The sequence below is a fragment of the Sinocyclocheilus rhinocerous genome, unplaced genomic scaffold (genome assembly GCF_001515625.1).
Source record: "Sinocyclocheilus rhinocerous isolate Xijiao unplaced genomic scaffold, SAMN03320098_v1.1 scaffold251, whole genome shotgun sequence".
In the NCBI taxonomy this organism is placed as follows: domain Eukaryota; kingdom Metazoa; phylum Chordata; class Actinopteri; order Cypriniformes; family Cyprinidae; genus Sinocyclocheilus; species Sinocyclocheilus rhinocerous.
In genome coordinates this window covers 57,633-82,637 of record NW_015624204.1, presented here as the reverse complement: position 1 = coordinate 82,637, position 25,005 = coordinate 57,633, and the positions used below count along the sequence as shown (strand labels likewise).

At 36.8% G+C, this 25,005-nt stretch overlaps 1 protein-coding gene across 3 annotated transcripts in view; it reads right to left on the bottom strand.

The window, feature by feature from the left end:
• Window positions 1-18,273: 18,273 nt before the first annotated feature.
• The window catches only part of LOC107739221 (protein phosphatase 1B-like), a 59,401-nt gene continuing 52,669 nt past the window's right edge, over window positions 18,274-25,005 (bottom strand). For 2 of the 3 annotated variants that reach the window (XM_016551248.1, XM_016551257.1), the window contains exons 3-6: window positions 24,663-24,780; window positions 24,090-24,201; window positions 22,171-22,228; window positions 18,274-18,925 (exon numbers count right to left, since the gene is read on the bottom strand). In XM_016551248.1, the coding sequence (XP_016406734.1) occupies window positions 18,896-18,925; window positions 22,171-22,228; window positions 24,090-24,201; window positions 24,663-24,780 (318 nt within the window). In that variant the 3' untranslated portion in view covers window positions 18,274-18,895. Of the gene's footprint in view, window positions 18,926-19,453; window positions 20,528-22,170; window positions 22,229-24,089; window positions 24,202-24,662; window positions 24,781-25,005 lie in introns of those variants that run through there. The other variant, XM_016551266.1, reaches the window with a different exon arrangement.

The window sequence follows — 25,005 nt, the reverse complement described above, 5'->3', positions numbered from 1 at the left end:
TTTACGAGTGCATAGAACTAATTTAGGTTCTCCAAAGAACCTTTCTAAAAACAATTCTTAAAAGAACCATTTTTTTTTCTTAGTGTGAAGAAGATTTCAATAATAACCTTTTCCACTCTAAAGAACCTTTTATGTTACGGAAAGGTTCCATGGATGCTTATGGAACCATAGATGCCAATAAAGAACCTTTATTTTTAATAGTGAAAAGTGGTTCTTTAGATGACAAAAAGGGATTTTTTAAGGTTTAGGTTCTTTGTGGCATCTTTATGTTTAAGAGTGAATAGCAGCACATACATCCTGTTCAATGTACATTCTGTATACGTTTTTCCTTTTCACAGTGATTTGCAATAAAAGTTAATGTATGTCAACAGTATTTAAAACAGGATAATGTAACTCTCCAAACGAGAGCAGGCATGCACACTTCTTTAGCCTTGCTCTGTTGTTACACAGTACATATAAGTGCAGAAAACCAAACAAGAGCTGAAGAGTTGACAACCCATTTTTTCTTCAATGGTTAAAATGGATAGCGAACAAGCAGCTACAAAAACACAACAAAAGTCTGAGATAAGCCCAAGTGTTTGGTTTGACATTAAATAGAACTTACAGAGGACATGATGTTTTAAATGAAAACATAACTGCTTTTTTGAATATTTTATCTGCAGAAATGATTTTGTCAGAGTGCTGAAATGGCTCCCAGGGACCCTCGAGCACTTTGCATTTTCCTGCCTTTTCTTTCCAGTTATTCCCCACAGACGCTTCGTCGTCACTGCCTGGCAGATCCAACATTCACAATTTTCCACCTCCATACACCCCTAATTACAGGAGACACAATTGGCACAAAAACTTGCATGACTGTAAGTGTAGCTAACTTGCAGTGTAACAGTTGTCACTGATATAAGAATGATGTCTTTAAACAATCACAGAATTTGGTGGAATACTGAGAAACACTTTACAATAAGGTTCAATTCATTAACAGTAGTTAATAAGCGAAGTAACAATTAACATTTTTACAGAATTGAATGTTGTTTAATGTTTAATTATATACAAATATTTTTCCATTCATAACTCATTTTCATAAAGTTATTTATGTCATTTGAAATGTTAAATATATATACATAGGCTATATACATATATATACACATATATATATATATATATTATATAACATTAACATAGATTAATAAATGCTGGTTTATTGTTAGTTAAAGATGCCAAATGTATTAAATGATAATAAAGAATTGAACCTTACTTTAAATTGTCAGTGGTTTGTGTGTTAAAAAGCATTAATAATTAAGTGCTAATGTAAAAATTGTAGTTGTTTAGACATTGTTAAGAGAAATCACACAAAACCTAATTTCTATTTACATTTTCCAAAACAAGAGCTCATTTAGTAGGCAAAAATAGTCTTAAAATAACTTAAAATTAATGTTTACTGTTTCCAACATAAAGGTTTACTTCCAAATAGCCAGAAAGCAGCATTGCACACAGTTGAGACGTCTTGTGTATAAACCTGTGTTTTGGCATCAGTATGTCAAAACTGTACTTTTACTTTGGCAAGATGAGCGAAAGGAAACATAAAAGGATTCCTGAGACCATTTACAACTACAAATGGTCAGAATTTTGCAAAGCCACTCAAAACAAGGTCATGAGAGCTGGCATGTGAAAATACCTTCATCTTGCTGAACTAATCATAGAATGACAGGACGCAATCTAAAATATTATCTTATGACACGAAACAAACATGAGAATGCCATTTTTAGATCTGAATTTAATTTGCAACACATTTCCATGATTTCACAGCTCCCATATTCTTCCTTACTACTTTGATTTGGCGTTCTAACAAAAATGCTCAGAGAACGGTCATGTGTTCCACTCAAGGTTAATGGATCTGCAGCTGTACAGGTAATCTACAGAGAGAAAGATGACCTCTTGTATCATGAAAGGTTTATTGCTTTGCGAGATCTAACGTTGCCTGTTTGGTTCAGTCTAGCTACTGGCATTCACCTTTTGGCCTATTGTGACATGCAGCTGCAGGAAAGGACAGTGTCTTTATGTACACTGTTCAGCAGAGCCCATTGCAATGAAAAGCCTGTTATCAAATGCTTTACCCAGCTGTTCTTTTACCCTCTTTGCTGAGTATTTCTGATTTCAACATCTTTTCAACAAAAAGCATCATACTGCTACATTTACTACTTTATTCAGATTTTTATACAGTGCAAAAGTCCACATGCTTTGAGGCATTCAGTAAGGTTGTGTCAGAGGGGAGAGCGACTAAGTGACCACATAAATATGCACATAGAAAACACACACACACACACACAGCACATGTGGAATATCTGCAATCAGCATCCAACTGTTCTGCATTCCCTCCCGCCCTGTTAAAAATGCAATTTCTCATGGAGTGGTGAATATGAAAAACAAACACACACGTAAATCACTTCCACCAGTAAATTACCTGAGTCCCGATTACATCTGACCTTTCACCCTGCTGTCAGTAGCCAATTACAACCCCTCTCTGAGAACGCGGCACAACCTTGGGATCGGGATGTCAAACACAACTTCTTGAATTCAGATAGAGCTACGCAAAATCTCTGAGCTCTGTTTGTGTGGTCTGCTTGTCATTTCTCTCATCTCATGACCTGGGAATTGTTCACCATTTGGGTATGTGCTGCCAACCAGTGAATTTTATGGCAGTGAGTATTTCATGCTCACATATTTACAGAATGTGTCCACTACATGGTGTAAAAAATATGTTTAAACAATATAATTGTATATGTTTATATTTTAATATGTTTAAACAATAAATATAACAATATAATTAAATTAATACAAATAAATAAATAAATAAACTAGATATGATCAAAACTGTGTATGATATTAAGATTTGCACCAAGAGAATATGTCTTGAATTAGGTTATTACATCATTTGCAAATAGTTTTTTTCTTCCCTTTTTAAGTGAAAACAAATCCTGCTTAAAACATGCTTAAAACAAGAAAAGAAAAAAAAAATCAATGATATGAGAAAAACCAACTTAATTCAATATTCGGAAAATCATAAACATTTTTAATATAAAATCATATAAAATAATGATATATGTAATAATATTAGATATATAAGAAAAAATAAAGATTTTTTTAAAATGCATAGTGCCAAAGTCAAGTAATTTTTTTTAGAGAAAATATATTGAAGTTATTTTTCTATCATCATTTTCTTGTCTTTTTTGTCTTTTAAGGTGTAAACACCCCTGCTTAAAACAAGGAAACATCATTTGACTATGATATGAGAAAAATAAACTTAATTCAAGACATATTTTCTGAAAATTGTAAGCAATTTTGCTTCAAGTAAATTGATCTTGCTAAACAAGGCAAAAATACTGATTAAAACCATTTTTTTGCACGTCAAATCTACCATCTCAGACTTCAATCAGTCATTATTGTTTAAACAAAACAATTAAGATTCTCCACATCTCTATTCTTTCTCACTATCCATCTCTCTGTATTTTCACACACACTCTCACCTCTGCATTGCTAAAGTGCTGCATTAATCATCTTAAGTCTCTGGTCAATATGCAGGCGAAGAGCAAAGCAGCTCAGCTCTCTGTTTATTTAACGGCTCAGTGCTTTTCCACCTCTGTGGATTAGAGAAGAACGACCTGCATTTACACATTTATTCACTCCACAGAGACCTGCTCATCTTCCACTCTTCACTATCAGAGAGAGAGAGAGAGTGACCTCCCTGGCCATCAACATACTGTGCAAAACACAGTGTTCTCCAGCTTGGCTGCCTGTGTGCATACTCCAGTGATACCGCTGGAGAACTCGATGGATTGAAACCACACCGTGGATTAAATTGCTCTGTTATGAAATTGCCCTAAAAGTGATAAGATGAACAGACACAAGGGGAACAGCCTTTAAACATAATGGCAGCTTGACAGACAGCGCAGCACTTAAATTTTAAGAGGCACTTAGGAGCAATAATTAAGTAATGTCTTCACACGCCGTCTTTTTGAAGGGACGCAACAGGCTCGTCGTAGCTTTGACAGAACACAGAACTTTTTTAAAACATTGTTTTAATGTGTTATTTTTGCCAATCCTTTTGCGATTAGCTTGGTTCAGCCCGTCTTCGTTAACTGAAATGTGCTCTTAAAACTCTTGGAAGTAACAGGGCGAGGGTTCAGGTGTGTCTACTTTACGCTGGTGCAAATTAGGGGCATATGCCAGGCCCGCATTTTACCCACATTTTGCCCGCACTGCGTCCTGTGCAATTCTGACCATCAGAAATGGGGCACCGAGGATGCTTGTTAGACGGCATGCTGGGCACAGCAGAGAGCCCCGGTCTGAATGGTGGGGTCAGCGGCTGGGCCTGTTTCTTTATGAAGGCCTGCTGTGGAGGGAGGAATGAATGGAGAGCAATGGAGGAAAGCGTGACGCACAGGGCAAAAGAGGCCCAATAAGCAGTGCATGGTGACAAGGGGGTCTTGTCAAAGGCCATTTCAGTTAACGGCCTCCCAAACTCACAATGCCCGTGCTTTCACAATCCACACAGCCAAGTGAATGGGATCGACCGGCTGATAGGAGGTCATAGCGTAATTACGATCCAATTTTTACCTGCAGGGCTTTTTATCCTCAGGTGGAGCTCGGCCACGATCGCTAGTGTAAAACGGCCCCTGTTGAATAATGAACAATATGGGCGAATTAAAACCCCATTACATGCATGCAATATTCAGAGGCTCTAATTCAGCCTTTTAAGAGGCTGCCCTGGACGCTTGCAGGATGCCCCGCAGCAAGCGCAATCTGTGCAGTAAGAACACCTGCTCGAAACGGTCCCAGAGTCTCCAAACGCATCAAGCGGGGACTTGTTGTGCATGCAAAAGTGACGAGAGGAACCAACTCTGGTTTTTAATCTTTCCATGAGCCTCTTACCCTAATTTGGGCTGTTTTGGTGCACCTCTAAAAGACAAGCGATAATACAATAACCTAATGGGTGCTCGTTTACTACGATGATCTATATTAACATAGCAATGAGACGTTATGACAGGGCTCTTCCTGTAATGAGAAGCTTGAGAGTTTTGGGGAGAGCTTTGCTAAATCCTGTCCCATTACAATATGAAATTAATCACAAAAGAGCAATTATATCAATATGGTCTTTTGTCATTAGAGAGGCCACACCTGCCACAAGCCGTCAGGGTGACCTGGGTAATGGCGCACGGAAATGCACCAGTCATCCATCACCAAAATTACGTGGGCTTGACCCCTCACAATGGGCAGCGACAATGCAAGCGTAATCTCTTAATCCGGAATCCTGATTGGGAACACCTTTCAGTTATGATTGCATTATGATGGACAGCCGAGCTTGTGGATACAGAGAGAGTGCGAAGACATCGAAATACGAGAGAGAGGGGAGTCATTCTCCTTATCCGTCTATCCCAACCGAGCTCCCTGGACCAATCAGAAATGATTAGAGAATTATATTGACATCCTTCCACCAACCAGGTCCAGTATCAGTGCTCTGAGCCCTACTCGACTATCATATCCCTGAGCCAAAATCACTGGCTAAAGCCAAGCACACCTTCCACTCCAATTAAGACCTGCATCCGATCATCAGAGCTCCATTCTTAATCTCATAATACCACACTCACACAGCACAGGCACAGATAAGACCGCCACAGGTGCATCTGAGGGAAGAGGACAGAGGAAAAGAAGGGGAGATGGAGATTTTGGAAGGTGACAAAGTTCAGGGATTAAAGCAAGAAAGAGAAGCATTTCTGTCCATGGAAAAGAGAGAAAGGTAACAGGTGGAATGGTGATGGGGGACTGCGAGAGGATGCAAGCAGTTATGAATCCCCTCTTGAGTGCTGTGTGAACAGGACTGAGAGTAGAGGGCTTTAGGTATTGCTTTCATATGCATTAACTACCCATTAGTCATCTGGTTATTCACTAGTGCCTGCCACTGTCCACCCCAGTACACTGGGAAAAAAATTGGCTAAAGAAACAACATGTAACACTGAATAATGTGAAATTTTAGAAAGACTGAAGTGTAATTTTTTTTTAAATTTTTTATAAATACATAAATCATTTATTCACCCTCATGTTGTTCCAAACCAGTATGACTTACTTTCTTCTGAGTAGCACAAAAGAGGAAATTTTAAATTATATATATATATATATAAAATGTGTTGTTGTATATACAGTAAGTCTATGTGGTCCAAAACAACATTGGTCTTAATTGACTTTTATTATATGGAGCGAGAGAGAGAGAGAGAGAGAGAGAGAAAATAATTTTTTGCAATAATTTTTTAAAAATAGTGTTTTTTAAAGAAAATTATTTTTTATAAATTTTTTTCATAAATGAATTTTTAATAAGTCAATTAAGACCAATGTTGTTTTGGACCCCATAGACTTACTGTATATACAACAACAGTTGAAACATTCTTCAAAATATCTGTAAAAAGAAAGTGTTCTGCAAAAGAAAGTCAGTCATACAAGTTTGAAATGTGTAAATGATGACAGAATTTTTATTTCTGCATAAACTGTCCCTTAAAACAAACGCACACTCCCTTGGTAATTCGGTAGGCTAAGTGTGTTTTGCGCCTCAGACTTAAAGTAAACTTTCCTCTGACCAGATTGCTTTTTGCTTTGAGGCACCCTGCAAATGAGCTCAGAGCTAAAAGCCTAAATTAGAAGCTGTGAATGTTGCATGTTTACAAGACTCTTACCAACAGGAGTTGTCAGGTTCTCAATGACCACCAGAGGACCCCTAAATGAGCTTCCCATGCAAACGGTGGAGACTGCTGCCACCTGCTGGTGGCACACGGTGAAACAGCACTGCGCCGGCACTTCTGTGTCGATTATTGGATTAAAACATTCCGCACTGAACAGTAAAGCAGGATAAAGCACTGAGCCACAGATCAGTAAATGTTCCGATCATTTGGAAGCTTCACTAATATGATTCAGGTCGATAATCCCTGTGACGCCCACAGGCTATTGGTAAGTGCAATTAACACTGCTTGCTGTGGCCAATCCAATTGTGTAAATTGAGATATGGCCAGACAGAGGCCCAAAGTGATGCTGCAGTACTACTGTTCTCATAGGACTAGATTACAGTTATGTCACTTCATATTACTGTTATTTCAAAACTGAAACTAAAGTGTGAGGCTTCATTGGTTATACACAGTGCTATAATATCTGAATGCCTTTCTTGCTTGTCTAAACGTAGGGGAGAACGGAGATCGTTGTAACACTGTCGCTTCAAACACTGGGGGAAAAAAAAGAGGTAAAGGGATCATACATGTCCACCATTCTCCAGAAGTATCTGTGTACCAATATAAAGGGGAGGAAAAGTGAGGTAAGTTTTGACTTATTTCATTTGTGATCATGTTATTAAATGTTAATTGGCAGAACTTGTATCATCTTGATCAACCAATTCTCATAAAATTTTACAAGTTTAATTTAATTTGATGTAACACTACCAAGATTGGGTCAGTAAGACTTGAAAGAAGTCTCTTGTGCTCACCAAGTGCATTTATTTAAACAAAAATACAGCAAAACAGAATTGTTGTGAAATATTATTACAATTTTAAACAACTGTTTTCTGTTTAAATAATTTATTCTTGTGATGGCAAAGCTGAATTTTCAGCAGCCATTACTCCAGTCTTTCCAGTCCAGTCATTCTATATTCATTATCATTATCAGCGTTGAAAATAGTTGTGCCGCTTAATATTTTAGTGATACTTTTTTTACAGAATTCTTTAATGAATAGAAAATTCAGAAGAACAGCACTTACTTGAAATAGACATTTTTTTTGTAACAATGTAAGTCTTTGCTGTCCCTTTTGATCAAATTAATGTATCCTTGCTAAATAAAATATATATTTTTTTTATTTCTGCTGACCCCAACATTTTGAACAGTAAATTTTATATATTTTTCTGTATTAAAAAACAAAAACAGAAACACAATAATTTTGTGAAATATTATTGCAATTTAAAATAACTATTTTCTATTTTAATACATTTTAAAATATAATATAATTTTGTGATGCAAAGCTTAATTTTCATCATCATTACTCCAGTCTTAAGTGTCACATGATCCTTCAAAAATCATTGTAATATGCTGATTTATTATCAATGTTGGAAACAGGTTTTGGAACCTGTGATACTTTTTTCAGGATTTGATGAATAGAAAGTTTCAACATTTATTTAAAATAAAAAAAAAATTAAAAAAAAAGATTTCTAAGTTATTTAAAAAAAAATTTAATTAAAATGAAGGTTGAGCGGGGAAAAGTCTAAAAACTAAATTTGAAGGTGCAAAGTCTGAGGGAAACAGCACAAAAAACAGTTACAACAATTAAAGTTACAAATTGATTTACAACAATTAAAAAAAGTGCTACAACCATCCTCGCTCAGACATTCTGTGGCATCTGTAGCTCATGCTGGCGGAAGAGGCTCACAGTCATTCCCTCTGCTCCTCATCGCAGCCTCTCAATCCCCCCACCACCCCGCAAAAATAAATTATTTTAAATATAAACAAAAATTTGTGATAAAAACTGTAAAAAATCTTTTTCTTTCCATATAATAGAAGTCAATGAAGAGCAATGTTGTTTTGGACCTCATTGACTTATTGTATAAATTGAAACATTCTTCAAAATATGTGCAAAAAGAAAGTGTTCTGCAAAAGAGAGTAAGCCATGCAGGTTTGGAATGAGCACATGGTGACAATGTTTATTTCTGCATAAACTGTCCCTTAATACAAATGCACACTCCCTTGGTAATTCAGTAAGTATGTTTTGTGCCTCAGTCTTAAAGTAAACTTTCCTCTGACCAGATTGCTTTTGCTTTGAGGCATCTGCAAATGAGCTCGCAGCTAAAAGCCTGAATTAGAAGCTGTCAGTGTTGCATGTTTACAAGACCCTTACAGACAGGAGCTGTCAGGTTCTCAAAGACCACCAGAGGACCCCCATGCAAACAGTGGAGACTGCTGCCACCCGCTGGTGGCACACGGTGAGGCAGCACTGCGGCCTGCACTTCTGTGTCTGTTATTGGATTAAAACATTCCACACTGAACAGTAAAGCAGGATAAAACACTCAGAGCCACAGATCAGGAAATGTTCCGATCATTGGGAAGCTTCGCTAATATGATTCAGGTCGATAATCCCTGTGACGCACACAGGCTATTGGTAAGTGCAATTAACACTGCTTGCTGTGGCCAATCCAATTGTGTAAATTGAGATATGGCCAGACAGAGGCCCAAAGTGATGCTGCAGTACTACTGTTCTCATAGGACTAGATTACAGTTATGTCACTTCATATTACTGTTATTTCAAAACTGAAACTAAAGTGTGAGGCTTCATTGGTTATACACAGTGCTATAATATCTGAATGCCTTTCTTGCTTGTCTAAACGTAGGGGAGAACGGAGATCGTTGTAACACTGTCGCTTCAAACACTGGGGGAAAAAAAAGAGGTAAAGGGATCATACATGTCCACCATTCTCCAGAAGTATCTGTGTACCAATATAAAGGGGAGGAAAAGTGAGGTAAGTTTTGACTTATTTCATTTGTGATCATGTTATTAAATGTTAATTGGCAGAACTTGTATCATCTTGATCAACCAATTCTCATTAAATTTTACAAGTTTAATTTAATTTGATGTAACACTACCAAGATTGGGTCAGTAAGACTTGAAAGAAGTCTCTTGTGCTCACCAAGTGCATTTATTTAAACAAAAATACAGCAAAACAGAATTGTTGTGAAATATTATTACAATTTTAAACAACTGTTTTCTGTTTAAATAATTTATTCTTGTGATGGCAAAGCTGAATTTTCAGCAGCCATTACTCCAGTCTTTCCAGTCCAGTCATTCTATATTCATTATCATTATCAGCGTTGAAAATAGTTGTGCCGCTTAATATTTTAGTGATACTTTTTTTACAGAATTCTTTAATGAATAGAAAATTCAGAAGAACAGCACTTACTTGAAATAGACATTTTTTTTGTAACAATGTAAGTCTTTGCTGTCCCTTTTGATCAAATTAATGTATCCTTGCTAAATAAAATATATATTTTTTTTATTTCTGCTGACCCCAACATTTTGAACAGTAAATTTTATATATTTTTCTGTATTAAAAAACAAAAACAGAAACACAATAATTTTGTGAAATATTATTGCAATTTAAAATAACTATTTTCTATTTTAATACATTTTAAAATATAATATAATTTTGTGATGCAAAGCTTAATTTTCATCATCATTACTCCAGTCTTAAGTGTCACATGATCCTTCAAAAATCATTGTAATATGCTGATTTATTATCAATGTTGGAAACAGGTTTTGGAACCTGTTATACTTTTTTCAGGATTTGATGAATAGAAAGTTTCAACATTTATTTAAAATAAAAAAAAAATTAAAAAAAAAGATTTCTAAGTTATTTAAAAAAAAATTTAATTAAAATGAAGGTTGAGCGGGGAAAAGTCTAAAAACTAAATTTGAAGGTGCAAAGTCTGAGGGAAACAGCACAAAAAACAGTTACAACAATTAAAGTTACAAATTGATTTACAACAATTAAAAAAAGTGCTACAACCATCCTCGCTCAGACATTCTGTGGCATCTGTAGCTCATGCTGGCGGAAGAGGCTCACAGTCATTCCCTCTGCTCCTCATCGCAGCCTCTCAATATGACACCCATGTCCTGCTGCTACCTCTCCCTCCACCCCATAAATAAGATATATGGCCTTGTCTCCACACTCAGCTGTCATCATCTAAATTCATACGGCTCACAGGAGACACACAGCATTGTGTTTCACAGTGACTGCCCAAAGGAGCGCACACTGCGTCCATATAATGCACATACACAATTGGGCAATGTGCATTATAGAAGTGGATTAACAGCATTCACGGAAGTACCCAGAGGGCACCTCCAAATTTAAATGCTTCAGTTGATCTGAATCAAAACTATTTTTATCTCTCTGACAGCTGGCTGCAGGACACAGGGTCACATGACTAACAGGTTGGTGGACAAATCAAACGCAATGAAACTGTTGATTGCGAGCTTTCGATTGGCTAAACAAAAGTGCGTGACTCCAAGATGCCAAAAAACTTTTAAAAAGTGAAGTACACCAGGCCTTAGCGTCTCCAAACCCACGGCTGTGGTGAAGCACAGTGTGTGTGTGTGGATTTGTTGGGCCGACCTCCGCGGTGATCTTGTGATAATCCACTCCTCTCAGCAGCAAATGAGGTACAAAGACCGAAAGAGAGAGTGAACCGGAGAGAGGGTGGCCTCAAGCAGTGATTACTCTGTTTAATTCAACATGGTTTCTGAGGCATGAAACATGCTCGGCTTATAAATGACTTCCTCCTCTTCTCTCCTGTCTTCTCCAGAGCCTGGTCTAGCCCGCGGACTGAGGCTCCTGCACCTGATCGTATCTGCCTCTCTCTCCTCACTTACAAAAGAGAAGCCATAATATGGAGATAGATATTAGGAGCGCATAGGTCTGGTTCCCCAGGCTAGAGTACATCTGTGAAGGAGAATATAAATACATTTTACACAATAGCATGTTCACTGATACTATAAAGTGACTATAGCACGGCTTTTCAAACTTCTTGAGACCAAGGATCCTCAAATAACCCATCTAAAATAAAGACACCTATGAATTTTCAAGTAGGCCTACAAATATATTCATGTGATAAAATTTTAAAACTAACTGTTGTTTGTGAAATTATTTTTAAATGTTAATCAGAGTTAATTTAAAAGCTTGATTAACAATATATCTTAATTCTAAAATTAATATATTAAATCAACATAAAAAAAAGTAATATATTAATGTAATCAAATATATCACTTATGGAAAATATTCACACACTTAATATAACATTATAATTATAAAGTTACATTAAATCAGTATCTTTTAAAATAATTTATAAGATTAATGTAATATAATAAATACATCAGTTTTTATGCAATTAGTATATTGAAAATATTTATAGAAAATATGTACTAAATTATCTGTTTATATAAAATATGCAAGATATATTTAGTTATAACACCTTGCATATATTTTATTATAATAACACAATTTATTATACATGTATTTATTATATAATAAAGGAAAACTACACACACAAAATACATTAATCTTATGTATTATAAATATTACAAAAACATGAATTAATATAGAATTAAACATTAATTCAAATATATTATAGTTATAATTGTTTTTAATTTATTCTATTAATTACATATAAATATATACATAAAAATACATACACACTTCATATATATACACTGATATTTTTTTCTCTTTAAATTTCTTGCAGTGGATCCCTGGGCCACAATTTGAAAACCCCTGGCCTACAGAACTACAGAGACTCTTAAAAACATGTTGCAGAGAGCACCAGGATGTCTTCATCTAGTTTAATGTGCTGCAGAGTGGTTACACCACGTACAGTGTCTTTTACGCAGCAGATGCATGTTACAGCATACATAGATTCTCACGCCCTATTAATTGCAAAAAAATTTGCTGACAAACCAGACGAGCCGAGCAGAGACGCATGTGAATGGGCAAGCCTGTAATTGGAGCCTGGTGTATGTGAGCAGCTTATCCTACCTTTACAAACACACGGTCCTGCCCTGACCTCACAGGGGCTCCGAGGTGTCATGTTCTGATCCGCTCTCACCGGCATTCCTGCTCTTTTCACTTGACTTGACAGTGTTTTGTGGTGAATCGCATAATTAAGACGGGGATCTACAGAATTCAAGTGACTAAACATAATTACTTCTCCCCTCCTATCCTCTCTTAATTCCTTCCTGCGGCCAGGGGTTTCGGCCTGGCTGGATAAACACAATGGGCTGTCATGTCAGGACAGCGCCGGCTGGTGGGCCGGTGGCTGAGAGGGAGGGCACATTCAGCTCCAATGGACGCTGCATGCTGAGACTCAGGGATATCCACTGACACAGAGGTGACAGCTCCGTGAGGGAGAAACAGAGAAAGACATAGCAGGGGAGAGTCATAATTAACGTCACTTGACAAATACGGAGTCAGATGAGACTGAGAGAAAGTTTATCACACAAGTACATTAGCCGTACAACACCTGCTGCTCGCAAGAGCTGTGATCTTTGACGGTGACCTGCGAAAAAAGATGGAGGAACTCATAAAATAAACTCTTTCCTCGATCCAAACATGCGGCATTCTGCTCCCAAACAATGATGTGTGCGAATTCACAGAGCAACTGTGTCTCAACAGGTAGGAACAAATCCTGCAGGAATGAAGAAAAGGTGGGGAAGAATACATGCAGGTTGGTGAATGTGGTTAATTAGAGCTAAATTACCTGGCTCTCGGTCCCCTGCTCTGTCCTCTCATTTCCTCTGTAATCCCACCAATCGGGCGGCGGTTAAGCTTCAGCCCCCAGGACGCACGGCTGTTCCTGCCCTGGGTGCATTCTTTCAACAGCTCATTTACTTCTGCAGTGTAACTAGGCTTTGGAAAAGGGGGTAATCCCTAACACCCCCACCCTCCCGATCAACCGCTCAGACCCCCGCTGCTAACTCTATACACCCATGAGCTAAGATATTTTAGCAGGCCGTTATAAATGATGATGCTAGCTTTATATATTAGATGTTTGAAAGAACACAAGAAACCAATGCACAGGCGAGCTAAACATTTAAGGGATTTTTAGCTATACAGTGAGGCAATTTGTTCGCTAAACAGTTAAGACATCTGCTACACCGATTATCTGTTTGTTTTTTTCTAGCGTGAATCTTCTCAATTGAGATTTGTGTCTGGAATTGAGCTGCTAGGAGTTTGATTTGCAGTTAAGAAGCATTTTCTGTCATAGTAAGTGTAGTTCACACATTTCTATTCCATTGTTTTTATATGTAAACATGAGCTAAACGGATGCATTTGACTGTTGCACTTGTGTCTTTTGCAGAGTCTAAAATGCCATTCTGCATTCAAATTAAAAGCTCAACTTTAAAAAAAAACGCATCTTTGGACCTTGCGTTTTTTTGTTCCATTCTATTGCCTCCCATCTTATGTTTTTAAATGCAAAAACTTTTTAGTTAAGTTTAGTTTTTAGTTAACTTTTTAGTTTCACAAAGAACACATTTTTGCATTCCACTCATTGCTTTTCCATAGTTTTTATATGGAAACGTGCTAAATGGACATGTTGCACTTGTGTCTTTTGCAGTGTCTAAAAGCGGCATTCTAAAAATACAGCATGTAAATTAAAAGAAGCTCAACTTTAAAAAAAAAAAAAAATACTTTTTTAGACCTTCGTTTTTTTTTCTGTTCCATTACCCTGTCTTGCGTATTTAAATGTAAAAATGTGTTCTGTGTGATTGGCCTGTTACGCTGGCAAATCTTGTCAAAGAACATCATGTGATATGGGGAAAAAACACATCAACCCCCACACCTGGTACAGCCAACTTGTAGGCATAATTCATTCATAAATAAATAAATGACTCAATTAATAAAAATTTGTGCACACAGTGAAAGTTAATGGGGTCCAAAACAACACTGGTCCCCATTGGGAAAAACAAAACAGACAAAATATCTTTTTTTAAATCTATGTCTCCGGTACTTCCTGCTTTGCTCCCCACCAGGCATTTTACAACATTGTTATTTTTACATACAGCCTCTATCAACAGGTGTTTCGACTAAACTAGCTTCCCCATAACACTTTCCAAACCATTTAACCACCTTCCTTAATCTCCCAATCCACAAACCTGAAAGGCTGTGCGCAATCCAGTCAAGTTCCCCACCGCTTCAGCCTGAAGAGTGTGGATTACCTTAATCCACACGTTTGGCATCCTGATCCAGGGAAACAATACTGTGTAACCGCACAGGGACACTTTTTAGATGGGGGTGGGTCTATACAGGATCATTAAGGGGATTTAGACTTTGCAGTGGGAGACATTGTAATGAGGTAGAGATGTAAAAAAAAAAAAACGTTCAGGATGTCTCTGCTGTTGATTAGCAGAAGGGGTGAGAGGTGACGACCCCTCGACACCCAGCAGTCAGGTGAGCACGTGCAGTCAGCTGTGGTGTAATGCACTCTGTTCCTCATCCTTCCAACTTCATTTACACAGACTACCAGAGTAAAGTGACATACATCCTCTTAATGAAACAGGATCTTTTCAGTTTCAAAAAGACAACCGTTTTTCACCAAGAGGAAATACACTGCTGCCTCTAAAGCTAAACCAGTTTCTTTTTTTTTTTTATATATAATAAAATCAACTTAATTTTAATGACTTTGGGGAATGGAAAGACTCAAGACTTCCAAGAAAACTAAATGCTGCTTTAAAAAAAAAGGGGAAAAAAGCCCTCAGTGGATCACAGCATGCTTTCTTATTCAGCACTCACAACTACTCTAACGAAAGTTTGACTCCTTTAACTCCGTTATCACGCCCTCTTGTGTCAATCCACTGACACTTATTTTTAACTTGATTGTTTCAGTCTCAGCTGCTTCCAGTTATTTTAGCAGTGCAAAAACAGTCTGTTATGCTGCTTGATACTGCAAAGCAGTATTTGTTGTTCTATTTTATTATCATAATCATAAACGCACTGGTTTGTAACGCAAAGAGTTTTTAGAGGGCAACTTTAGAGGTCAGCAGTTGGACTCCGGGAACTGATTTATATTTATTAACTTTTGCCTTTGAAGACAGACCAACTGTGAGCTATGAGGATAATCGATGGTATCTGCTTTTGTTGAAGTCACCCGCCTGCATTATTTTAAAATTTTTAAAAAATACTGTTCAACAGCAGAATTCAAGGTAAAAAAACAACAACAAAAAAACACATTACCCATGATCCTCTTCTCAAATTACTTAAATGTTTGTATATATATGATTATTTTGTTATAAATTTTAAATATATTGTTTCTATATAGTACAATCAATATCTTCAAATAAACTGGTTTTATATTTATCCTTTTTTTCTTTGGTTGTCATTTGCAATGTTCCATGGTAATGTTGTTCTTTCCATCATTAAAGCCCTTAAGTACAGTCCTGTACCTTTGTCTTTTTGTCCAATTTGCAAATACTTTTGCTTCGAATCAAAGTTTATAATGTTGTTATTCATCTCAGTTGGCTGGTTTGACTGGTTTCATGGCTTATAGATCTTAAAGGAAGACTTTAAAAAAAATGGGGAAAATACCTGAAGGACTCTGATAAAGTGGACAGACACTGTATAGAGGTTAATTGAAGGTATATGCTTTGGTGAAGCCATCAGCCAGCTTTATTTTAAAGGTGGGGTAAGCGATTTTTCAAAAACGCTTTAGAAAACTGATTCGGGCCGACTAGCAAAACAAACTTGTAGCCAATCAGCAGTAAGGGGCGTGTCTACTCATGATGTGGAGGAGAGAGCGTTCAGTGCACAGGACGGACATTAGCCGAGCCGAGCGACAGAAAGATGGAGATGGCGGATAAACAAAAGAGGAAAACGTCTGTGGAACAGAAGAAGGCTTAAGGCAAGCGAGACCCTTTTGGGGTAGGGGCGTGTTTGTTTTGTTGATTTCAAATGTCAACATTGGCATCGCTTACCACACCTTTAACTTGGTGTTTGGCAGCAGAAATCCTGGTGAAAAGACAACATTACCCATGATTCTGCAAAGAAATCGCCTCCAATCAGAGAATCATGACATACCACAATAAAAAAAAATAATAATAATGGGAAAAATACTTCTGGAACCGGGAAGACGCTGTTGTATTCTACAGCTTTCTACATACTTTCACAGAAAATAGCTTCTGCGTTAAAACATAAGGTAGATAGTCTCCTGAAAACAAAACAAAAAAACAGTAATTTCACTTGCACAGAACGATTCAAGATGTGAAGCCTTCATTCCCCTCCTGGATTATTGAGATAACATTTCAAACACAAGCAAGTCATTGTGTTAACATCAAACTTTAGCAATCCTTTATTGAGGAGAACAGATCATATTCACTGTTTGCTACTGAAACATCACAACATCATACTGGGGACGTTCATTACATGGGCTCGTCAGGTGGTTAGAGAGAATCAGAGAGAAAGAGAGCAAGGACGTGAGAGCAAGAGCATTCGATCACACTCTCCAAAACACACGGGACAGTAGTTTCCCCCTCCGGCAAAACCCTCTCTTCTTAAGCCAACAGATTTGGAATAAATAAAATACTTTGTCTCAATTATTCTATGCATCAATAATTGTTGATATACACAACGCAAATGAATGTCCTTGAGCACTCACCGCACAAAATATATCTCTTTACCATCTCGAATGGATACGGACTCAATCTATTCATCTTAAAATGAAGCTTTCCAGCATATGGCTGCAAGTTGTGTACCAGAAGAGGGGAAAACTGCAAAAATATATATACATACATAATCATCTCATAAAATTCAATTAAACACTCATTTTAAAGCTACACACCAGAGCAGGTGAAGTCGATGAATAAACAACCAAAAACAAAAAAGGAGGGAAGAAAAAGGCCTCCAGAGCATGTCTGTGTCCGATGATTGCACAGCGCAGAAAAAAACTCACATGTGAAGTAAATGGAGTAAGAATGTGAATGTATAAGATGAAGCTAATCGAACAATAAATGCACATATGAAAATGTTACGCATGAGAATGTACAAATGGGTGCGTGCAGGTATATGTAATGTGTATCAGTGTGAAGGGGTACATTCATTCAGAGAAAACTATCCTGTAAGTACACCCTTACAGCATGGTTCACCTTTTACAGGCACGGTTTAAAAACAATTCTACATTAAGGATTACTTTAAAAAAAAAAAAAAAAAATCAGACCCACTCATAATGAATATTCAAGTACTTATAAGTCAGTCTGAGGAGAGAGCGTCCCCTCCCACTCTTTCACTCCGCTGTTAAAGGAGAAAAAAAAAATATAGCTATATACACATACATATTTCTGCAGTTTCACTTTAGAAATACTCTACCTTCTCATAGTTTCTTTCATATAGTTTTTTTTCAGTATTTTTTGTTTTCGTAATCAAATGTGAGTGCAATCAAACAATACCAATTACGCCATATAATCTGCAATAAAAAAAATTTTTTTTTAAACGAGTCAAAATGATAGAGGGGGAAACCTATTTGAAATTCGACTATTTTGTTAGAGAAAACCACAAACCAGAAGGCAAGCTGATGGGAATAAATCAGTAGGGAGAGCAGGGGATGAAGTGTGCTGCGAAAAAGAGGAGGAGTTCAGTTCTTATGTACTGTCTCTGAGGCGACTGTAAGGAAGTCACCGTGACAAGCTCTTCCAAATAAAGTTCTCTCCATTCAGAGAGTAGCAAGCACCAAAATGAATGACACTAGAAGAAAGTTGCCTCTGCCCCAAAAGAGAAAAAGAAAAATCCACAACAGATACATTACATTTCTGTGGCTGCTGTCCAGCTGCTGGGATAGAGCCTGTAAGAGTCGCAGGGTTAAAGAGGGTGGCAGAAACTTTGAACAGGAACTGAGATCATGCCTCCAAAAAGCTGCACATGCGTGGTTGTGAAGGGGTTTCAAAGAGAGCCTTGTCTGAACGAGGGTCCCTGTCCCTCTCAGAGCTCACTGGCCCCACCCTCCTCCAGCTGAGTTCAGAGTAAACGCCTCCAAATTAACATCCAGCAACTTCTGCTCGAGCAGTCCCATCACTGCTCATAATCGACAGATTTCAGGAGGGAGGGGGGTGGGGGTGGGGGAGTAAAAATAAATCTCTCTACCATACAATGCAGTTCTAAAAAAAAAAAAAACCCATAAGATTTCTGTAGTTTTCTCATCTTTAAAAAACAAGCATATGTATTCCCAGACTTGTTGTTTGACATTTCCTATGACGCTCTCCGAATTAAAACCAAAAAAAGTGTGAGCAAGGGTTTTCTTGTGTGATTGGAGGACATACACTTGTGGATTCAGAAGCCGTTGGGTGCTCGGGCTACCAGGGGTCGTCCAGGTCACCTCCGCTCTGCGACAGGGAGAAAACAAGAAAGGGAAAGAAATGAGCAAACAGAGAAAAATTAAATGGGTAAAACACTCACTAGTACGAACTGGGGATGTAAAAGAAACAATGAAACCTGTGAGGGTGTGAAAGACAAGAAAAGGAGAGAAAGGAAGATTTCCTAATTGTTGAATTCCATGTAACAGAAAATGAAGTCTGGTTTTACATAGTTCTGATTAAAAAAAATTAAGTTCGGGGTCAGTAAGATTATTATTATTATTATAATATATATTTTTTTAAATAATACTTTTATCCAGCAAGGATGCAATACTTCACAATATTGTATTTTTGATCAAATAAACGCAATCTTGGTGAGCATAAGAAACTCATGCTCATCAATGTTTTTCAAAAACATCATATACAGACCCCAAACTTTTAAACAGTAGTGTAGGTGCCTCCGAACCTACAGGTGACTCCAAAGTAGACAGTGGGCCAAAAAACTACCCAATAACATTAAAACAGCATACAACCAAAATAGGAGTGGTTACATGAATCTGTGTACCAAAAAAAGGTCAATAAACATAATACACAAAAATAAAAAAACAAATGGGTGGGAAAAAACCTGCAAGGACTGGCCAACATTCTTTTTCTGATATTAGTTGCATTTTATATGAGAAGAAAACTAATTTCCCCCAGTCTAAAACCGGCTTTTAAACGATTAAGGCACATTTGAAGCTTACTTACCTCAAGCCTCAAACTTCCACTAACAAGCTCATGAGTAAGAACATAAGCCATGTCTGATTGTGAAAAATAGTTAGGAGTGAACAAGTTCTTACAAGAGCTATAAAAAGCACTCATGAAACCATCAGCATTCTATGTGGTGTGTCATCTCAAATTTAATAATGAATTGGAGCAAAGACAGATATTAATAGTTGAATTTGATTTATTTTGAATTTCAGCGTGAAACAAAATGTATACAAACCTTTGCCCAGAAAAAAATAAAATAATAAAAATCTGAACCCAAAGCAGCAAATACTGCTCTATAGACAATTAAGCTCTCTGATTCTGCTGAGCCTGTATTTTAGTAACATTAGTTTAATATAACAATGGCAGCATTATGCATGCACTTACGCTAACTGTTAAGAGGATTATACAGTTTGTGTTATGCATTAACTTCCAAATAAACAAAGTAATCCGCTTCAAATGGCTTGATAAAATCAGCCAAAGAAATCACAAAACAAAAGCAGTTTGGAACATCAGATATTTTGCGATATGACATAATCCACATGGACAGAATTCAGCTTGCTTTCCAAAAACTCGGGTCATAAGAATAAGAAAAGTGTGATAAGAAGCCCTGTCCAAATACTGCAGTGTACAGACATTCATGAATGTCCATGTAGCAGCGTTGCCTAATTTATAGATTGCATTAAGTCCTTCTAAAGGTAAATCAGTCTGTATTGTCCCCTTTCAATGAATGACTTTGACAATCATTGACTGACTGGATCAGCACAACAGACGAAAGGAGATTTTTGCAAGAACAAATGATTGTGTAAGCTTCTGTAATCTCATACGGTCCATGCTTATAAAGCCAGTGCATTTCCATTTTGTGCTTCTTCCTCAAGGACACACCTGGATAGTAGTTAACTGTGACCACTCAAAGAGCAGACACAGGACAATCATATTCGAGAGGTCAGCTCAAATTCTAAACCGATATGAAAGAGATATAGAGAGAGAGGAAGATATACACATACACAGCATAAGAGTTCCCTTTTAAATGGTGAAAGAATTGCTTTTGATCAGTTATTCATCTCGCATTTCAAACATTTGATTCACACACACACAAGCACACTACACAAAGAGCATACCAGAAGTTGTACCTGATGTTTACTACAGTACGTTAATATCCTATAACTATGATCAGCCACGAGACAACCCTGGATACGTAGTACACATGCATCGCATGGCACGAGAGCAAACAGTTGTGTGTATTCTTGGCACGGCCCAGATTGTCCACTTAAACCATTGCTATTTCAAATGTTTAACTACTTAAATGGGTAAATTCTTTGGGTGTGAAATGGTGATCATCAAATCATTCAGGGGTGTGTGACAGTATTCAAATCTCCTTAAGGGACAGTTCACCAAAAATGAATTATTTACCTTCATGTCATTCCAAACCTGTGACTTAGTTTTGCAGAACACGAAAAATATATTTTGAACAATGTTTCTCATCTATGCAATTGATTGTACAAAGACTTTGAAAAAAAAAAAAAAAAACTAAAAACCTAAAAACAAAACAAAAGAAAAAAACACAAAACAAAGTGAAAAAAAAATAATCATTTAAGTCTGGAATGACATAAAGGTGGAAAAGATGACAGAATTTTGACATCTAGGTGAACTATCCTTTTAACAATTTATTAGATAACACCTCCATGTCTCATTTTAAAAACACTAGGCTAAGTGCAGATATGAGAAAGTGCTTACTGCAGACAGAGCTGGGATATGCCAAGGTTAACCTCAGTTGCAGTTGCAGAGCAGGTTTTTAGTTATAAGAATTCTGCACAAAACTTCCTTTGTATGCTACTTTTACTTTTTGCAGAGCTCACAAACACAAAACAAACACCCAAAGTGCTATTACAAATCCATAAAAACAACCAAAAACCTGCACTGGAAGTGCTCTAAGGAGGAAGAATACCCAAAGCAACCTAGCAATCTGGGCCAGAGAGCAGATCTGGGGAAAGGGGTTTGATAGCAAGGCTGGGTTTAGTGGGTACTAAATAGGGTCATGCAGTGGGGGCGCCAGAGAGCTTGTCCAGAGACTGTGATGTAGCGGCTTCGTCCTGTCCCTCCTCAGAGCCAAGGGGTTCAGTGGCTGGGGATGGTGGAGGCGCTTGTAACACTCCAAAGAGAAAGGAAAACTTGAAATCGCATCATATGACCCCTTTAAATGCAGAGGCACTGCTTTTAAAGATAGTGGTGTTTGGATGTTTAATCTGCCCTATATATAAAGCCATCTCTAAGTACCAGATATGCTTCCCTAAGTAGGACATTTGCTAATCACTTGCTAAATATATCACTCTCTCAAATGATCGGGGGAGTAAATGTATGCATGAAAGCGTCACCTAGACCTACATAAAGTCAAAATATTTGCAGATGTGATGCATTAAAAGTATTGTAAGATGATGAGTAAATGGATGGACTCAAGTCTAAGCAAGAAGACTCAAGTGACCTTTTGTTCTGTTCTTATGAGATCACAACAGTAAGGAGACACTCACCCCATCTTCTTCTCGGTGTGGGTTTAGCCTGTTGTAAACGGCCTCAATTACACTACGTCTAGAAGAGAAGAGAAGAGAAACAGATTAGACAGAACTCTAAAAACCCTACTGAAGATACTAGTGAGAAAAGTTTATCTGGTCCACAGCAAAACCTCAGATGTTTAAAATTGAGCAAAAATCACTATTTTACACATTATAAAGGAGGATAATAAAAAAAAAAAAACCACTGCAATATTATTTGCTCTCGATTTCTATATAGTGATATTTCCAGCTGTATTGAAATTCTTGCACCAAGAATCAATATATTTTGTGTTAATTTTTGCATAAATATTTATATAATTTAATATATCACTTTATCCACACATTACATAGCAGGGGTAATAAAAAAGTACTGCTATATTTTACCTCTTGAATCCTATAATTTATTTTTTCATTTTTTCCACCTGTACTGTATATTCTCACACCAGGGATCAATATTTTCAGTTAATTTTCACATTAATAATTTAATATTATATAATTATATAACAACAACATTATAAAACATATACAGTTTCCACATTTAAATAATATACAATTCTGGATGATACCAATAAGGCAATCATTATTTTCATGCTATGGCCAATAATTGAGATGGTTGGAATTAAAACTCTACACAACTCTACACTATTGTGTCTAAATGAATGAGAAATAAAATGAAGTGCTATGCTACCTGTGAATTGAAAAATGGATTTCATTTTGAGATTTGATTCAAGATTACATTATTTTAAAGACTGAAGTGCTAATCTGAATACATTTTTGTTTTATTCATTCATGTTTTAACGCCATATCAGCAACAATGGCTATATTCATGGCAACATTAACAATATAATTTCAATACATCATTTACCATAATATAACATTTTCTTAAACAATCATTATACAAAACATACAAGCAACAATAGTACTGATAAAAATCATATACAGTCTTTCAGTTTAATCAGTGATAAAAATTCTAAACTTCTTCCAGGAGAGACTTTTAAAGTATATACTTTTAGTATATTTTCTGAATAATATCGTTGTCTAATATCATTTAAAATTGTATTATAATGTGTTTTACACTCAAAAAATTCTTACACAAGTCACAGACTGGTTTCTCTTCTCCTTTCAATAAATATGAATGAGTGAGTCTTGAATGTCCAATTTGACATCTTGTATATACAACCTGGTCATATCTATTTTCAAAACAGTAATAACTTATTTCATTTACTACTGGATTCACCTCATATAGTTTGTTGTATATGCATTCATTCCATTCGCCATTTATTATTAATGTACAGATTCAATATAGGTTTTACATCAGATAATGGAATATTACATTATGTTATTTCCAACTGAAGAGCTTCCTTAGCCACTTTATCTGCTTTTTCATAGCCAACCAATCCCATATTGCCGGGTATCCAACAAAAAATAATGCTGAAATCTTGTTTCTTTAAAAAGTCAACTTTTTCTATTATACTAATAATTGTAGGGTGTTCAGTTTTCAAAGACTCAAGTGCTTGTAGGCAGGACATAGAATCTGTGCAAATTAAGAAATGACATTGCTGTTCTGAATAAAAAAAAAAAAAGGGAAAATTAGCATGCACAACTAAATATCTAATATTAATCAATATATGATCAATATTAACAAATATTTATAAAGGAAAAAAAATCTTGGACCAATATCACACACCCCTTAAGATCAATGCACAATATTATTTCTATTCAAAGAAAAATTTTGCAACAAATTATTATAGTTTTAAATAATTCAACACTAAAAGAATCACTTATTTTTTATCATGACCCAAATATCAATACAATATTGCGTATGGCAATTTGCTTTGATCAGCATTGATGTGATATGAAGGACCACATGGACAAATGTAGCAATTTTGGATCCTTACTTGCTAGCGAGACCACCTCCTGGAGGCAGGTTGGGGATGCTCTCAGGGCGAAGGATGTGTATGACATGGCTTAGATCTGGGATGCCTTCCTCCCCTGACTTCTCCATGATTTCTGCAGAGAGAGACAATTACATTACACATGTGGGGCAACAAACCGCTAATGGAATCCTGGAGCGTTTTCTCCACCATGACTGTTGCCGTGAAACCTTAGAACGATGTAGGTGAGAGAGTGTGAGAAAAATAACATCCAGAGAGAGAAAGAATGCCAAACAGGTTTCATCACAGCTGTCCTAACTACATGTCAAATGGAAAAACACTAGAATTGTTATCAGAATTAATATATTCCCTATCCAGGAAAGATCCTACGGGCCTCCAGATAGTTTAGAACATGCCAGAATGTTGAAAGAGAAGAACCAGTGGGAGATGAGCACAGAGAGCAATTTCAAACCCCATGACTGAAACTAATATTAGGTCTGGTATTAGGACTTTTTGAATAACAAGATGGCCATTTCCTCCACACTGGATATACAATGCAGAAAACTGGCTGACAAATGAACAAGTGCTGCCTCTTACCTTCCACATGAGCCTCCAGGAACTTATCCAACTCGGCCTCTCTCTTAACAGCCTCCTCTGATACCTTCGGCGCATTGGGGAAACATACTAGAACAACACTCATGTTGTCACGGCTTCCCTAGTTAATAAAAAGGGAGACGGTGTGTTAAAAAAAGGCAGTTCACTAGACAAAAATCCAACCTGTCAAGCAAGTGTTTATAACACCACACGCTTCTATTGTAAACCACTATAAATCTAGACCAGCTCCAATTTTGCCAATATTTACCTCGGATGGAAATTTGTGACATCTATTCCTAGTTAGACACTAAGCAGACCTTCATAGAGAAAAATCTTCCAAGTGGAA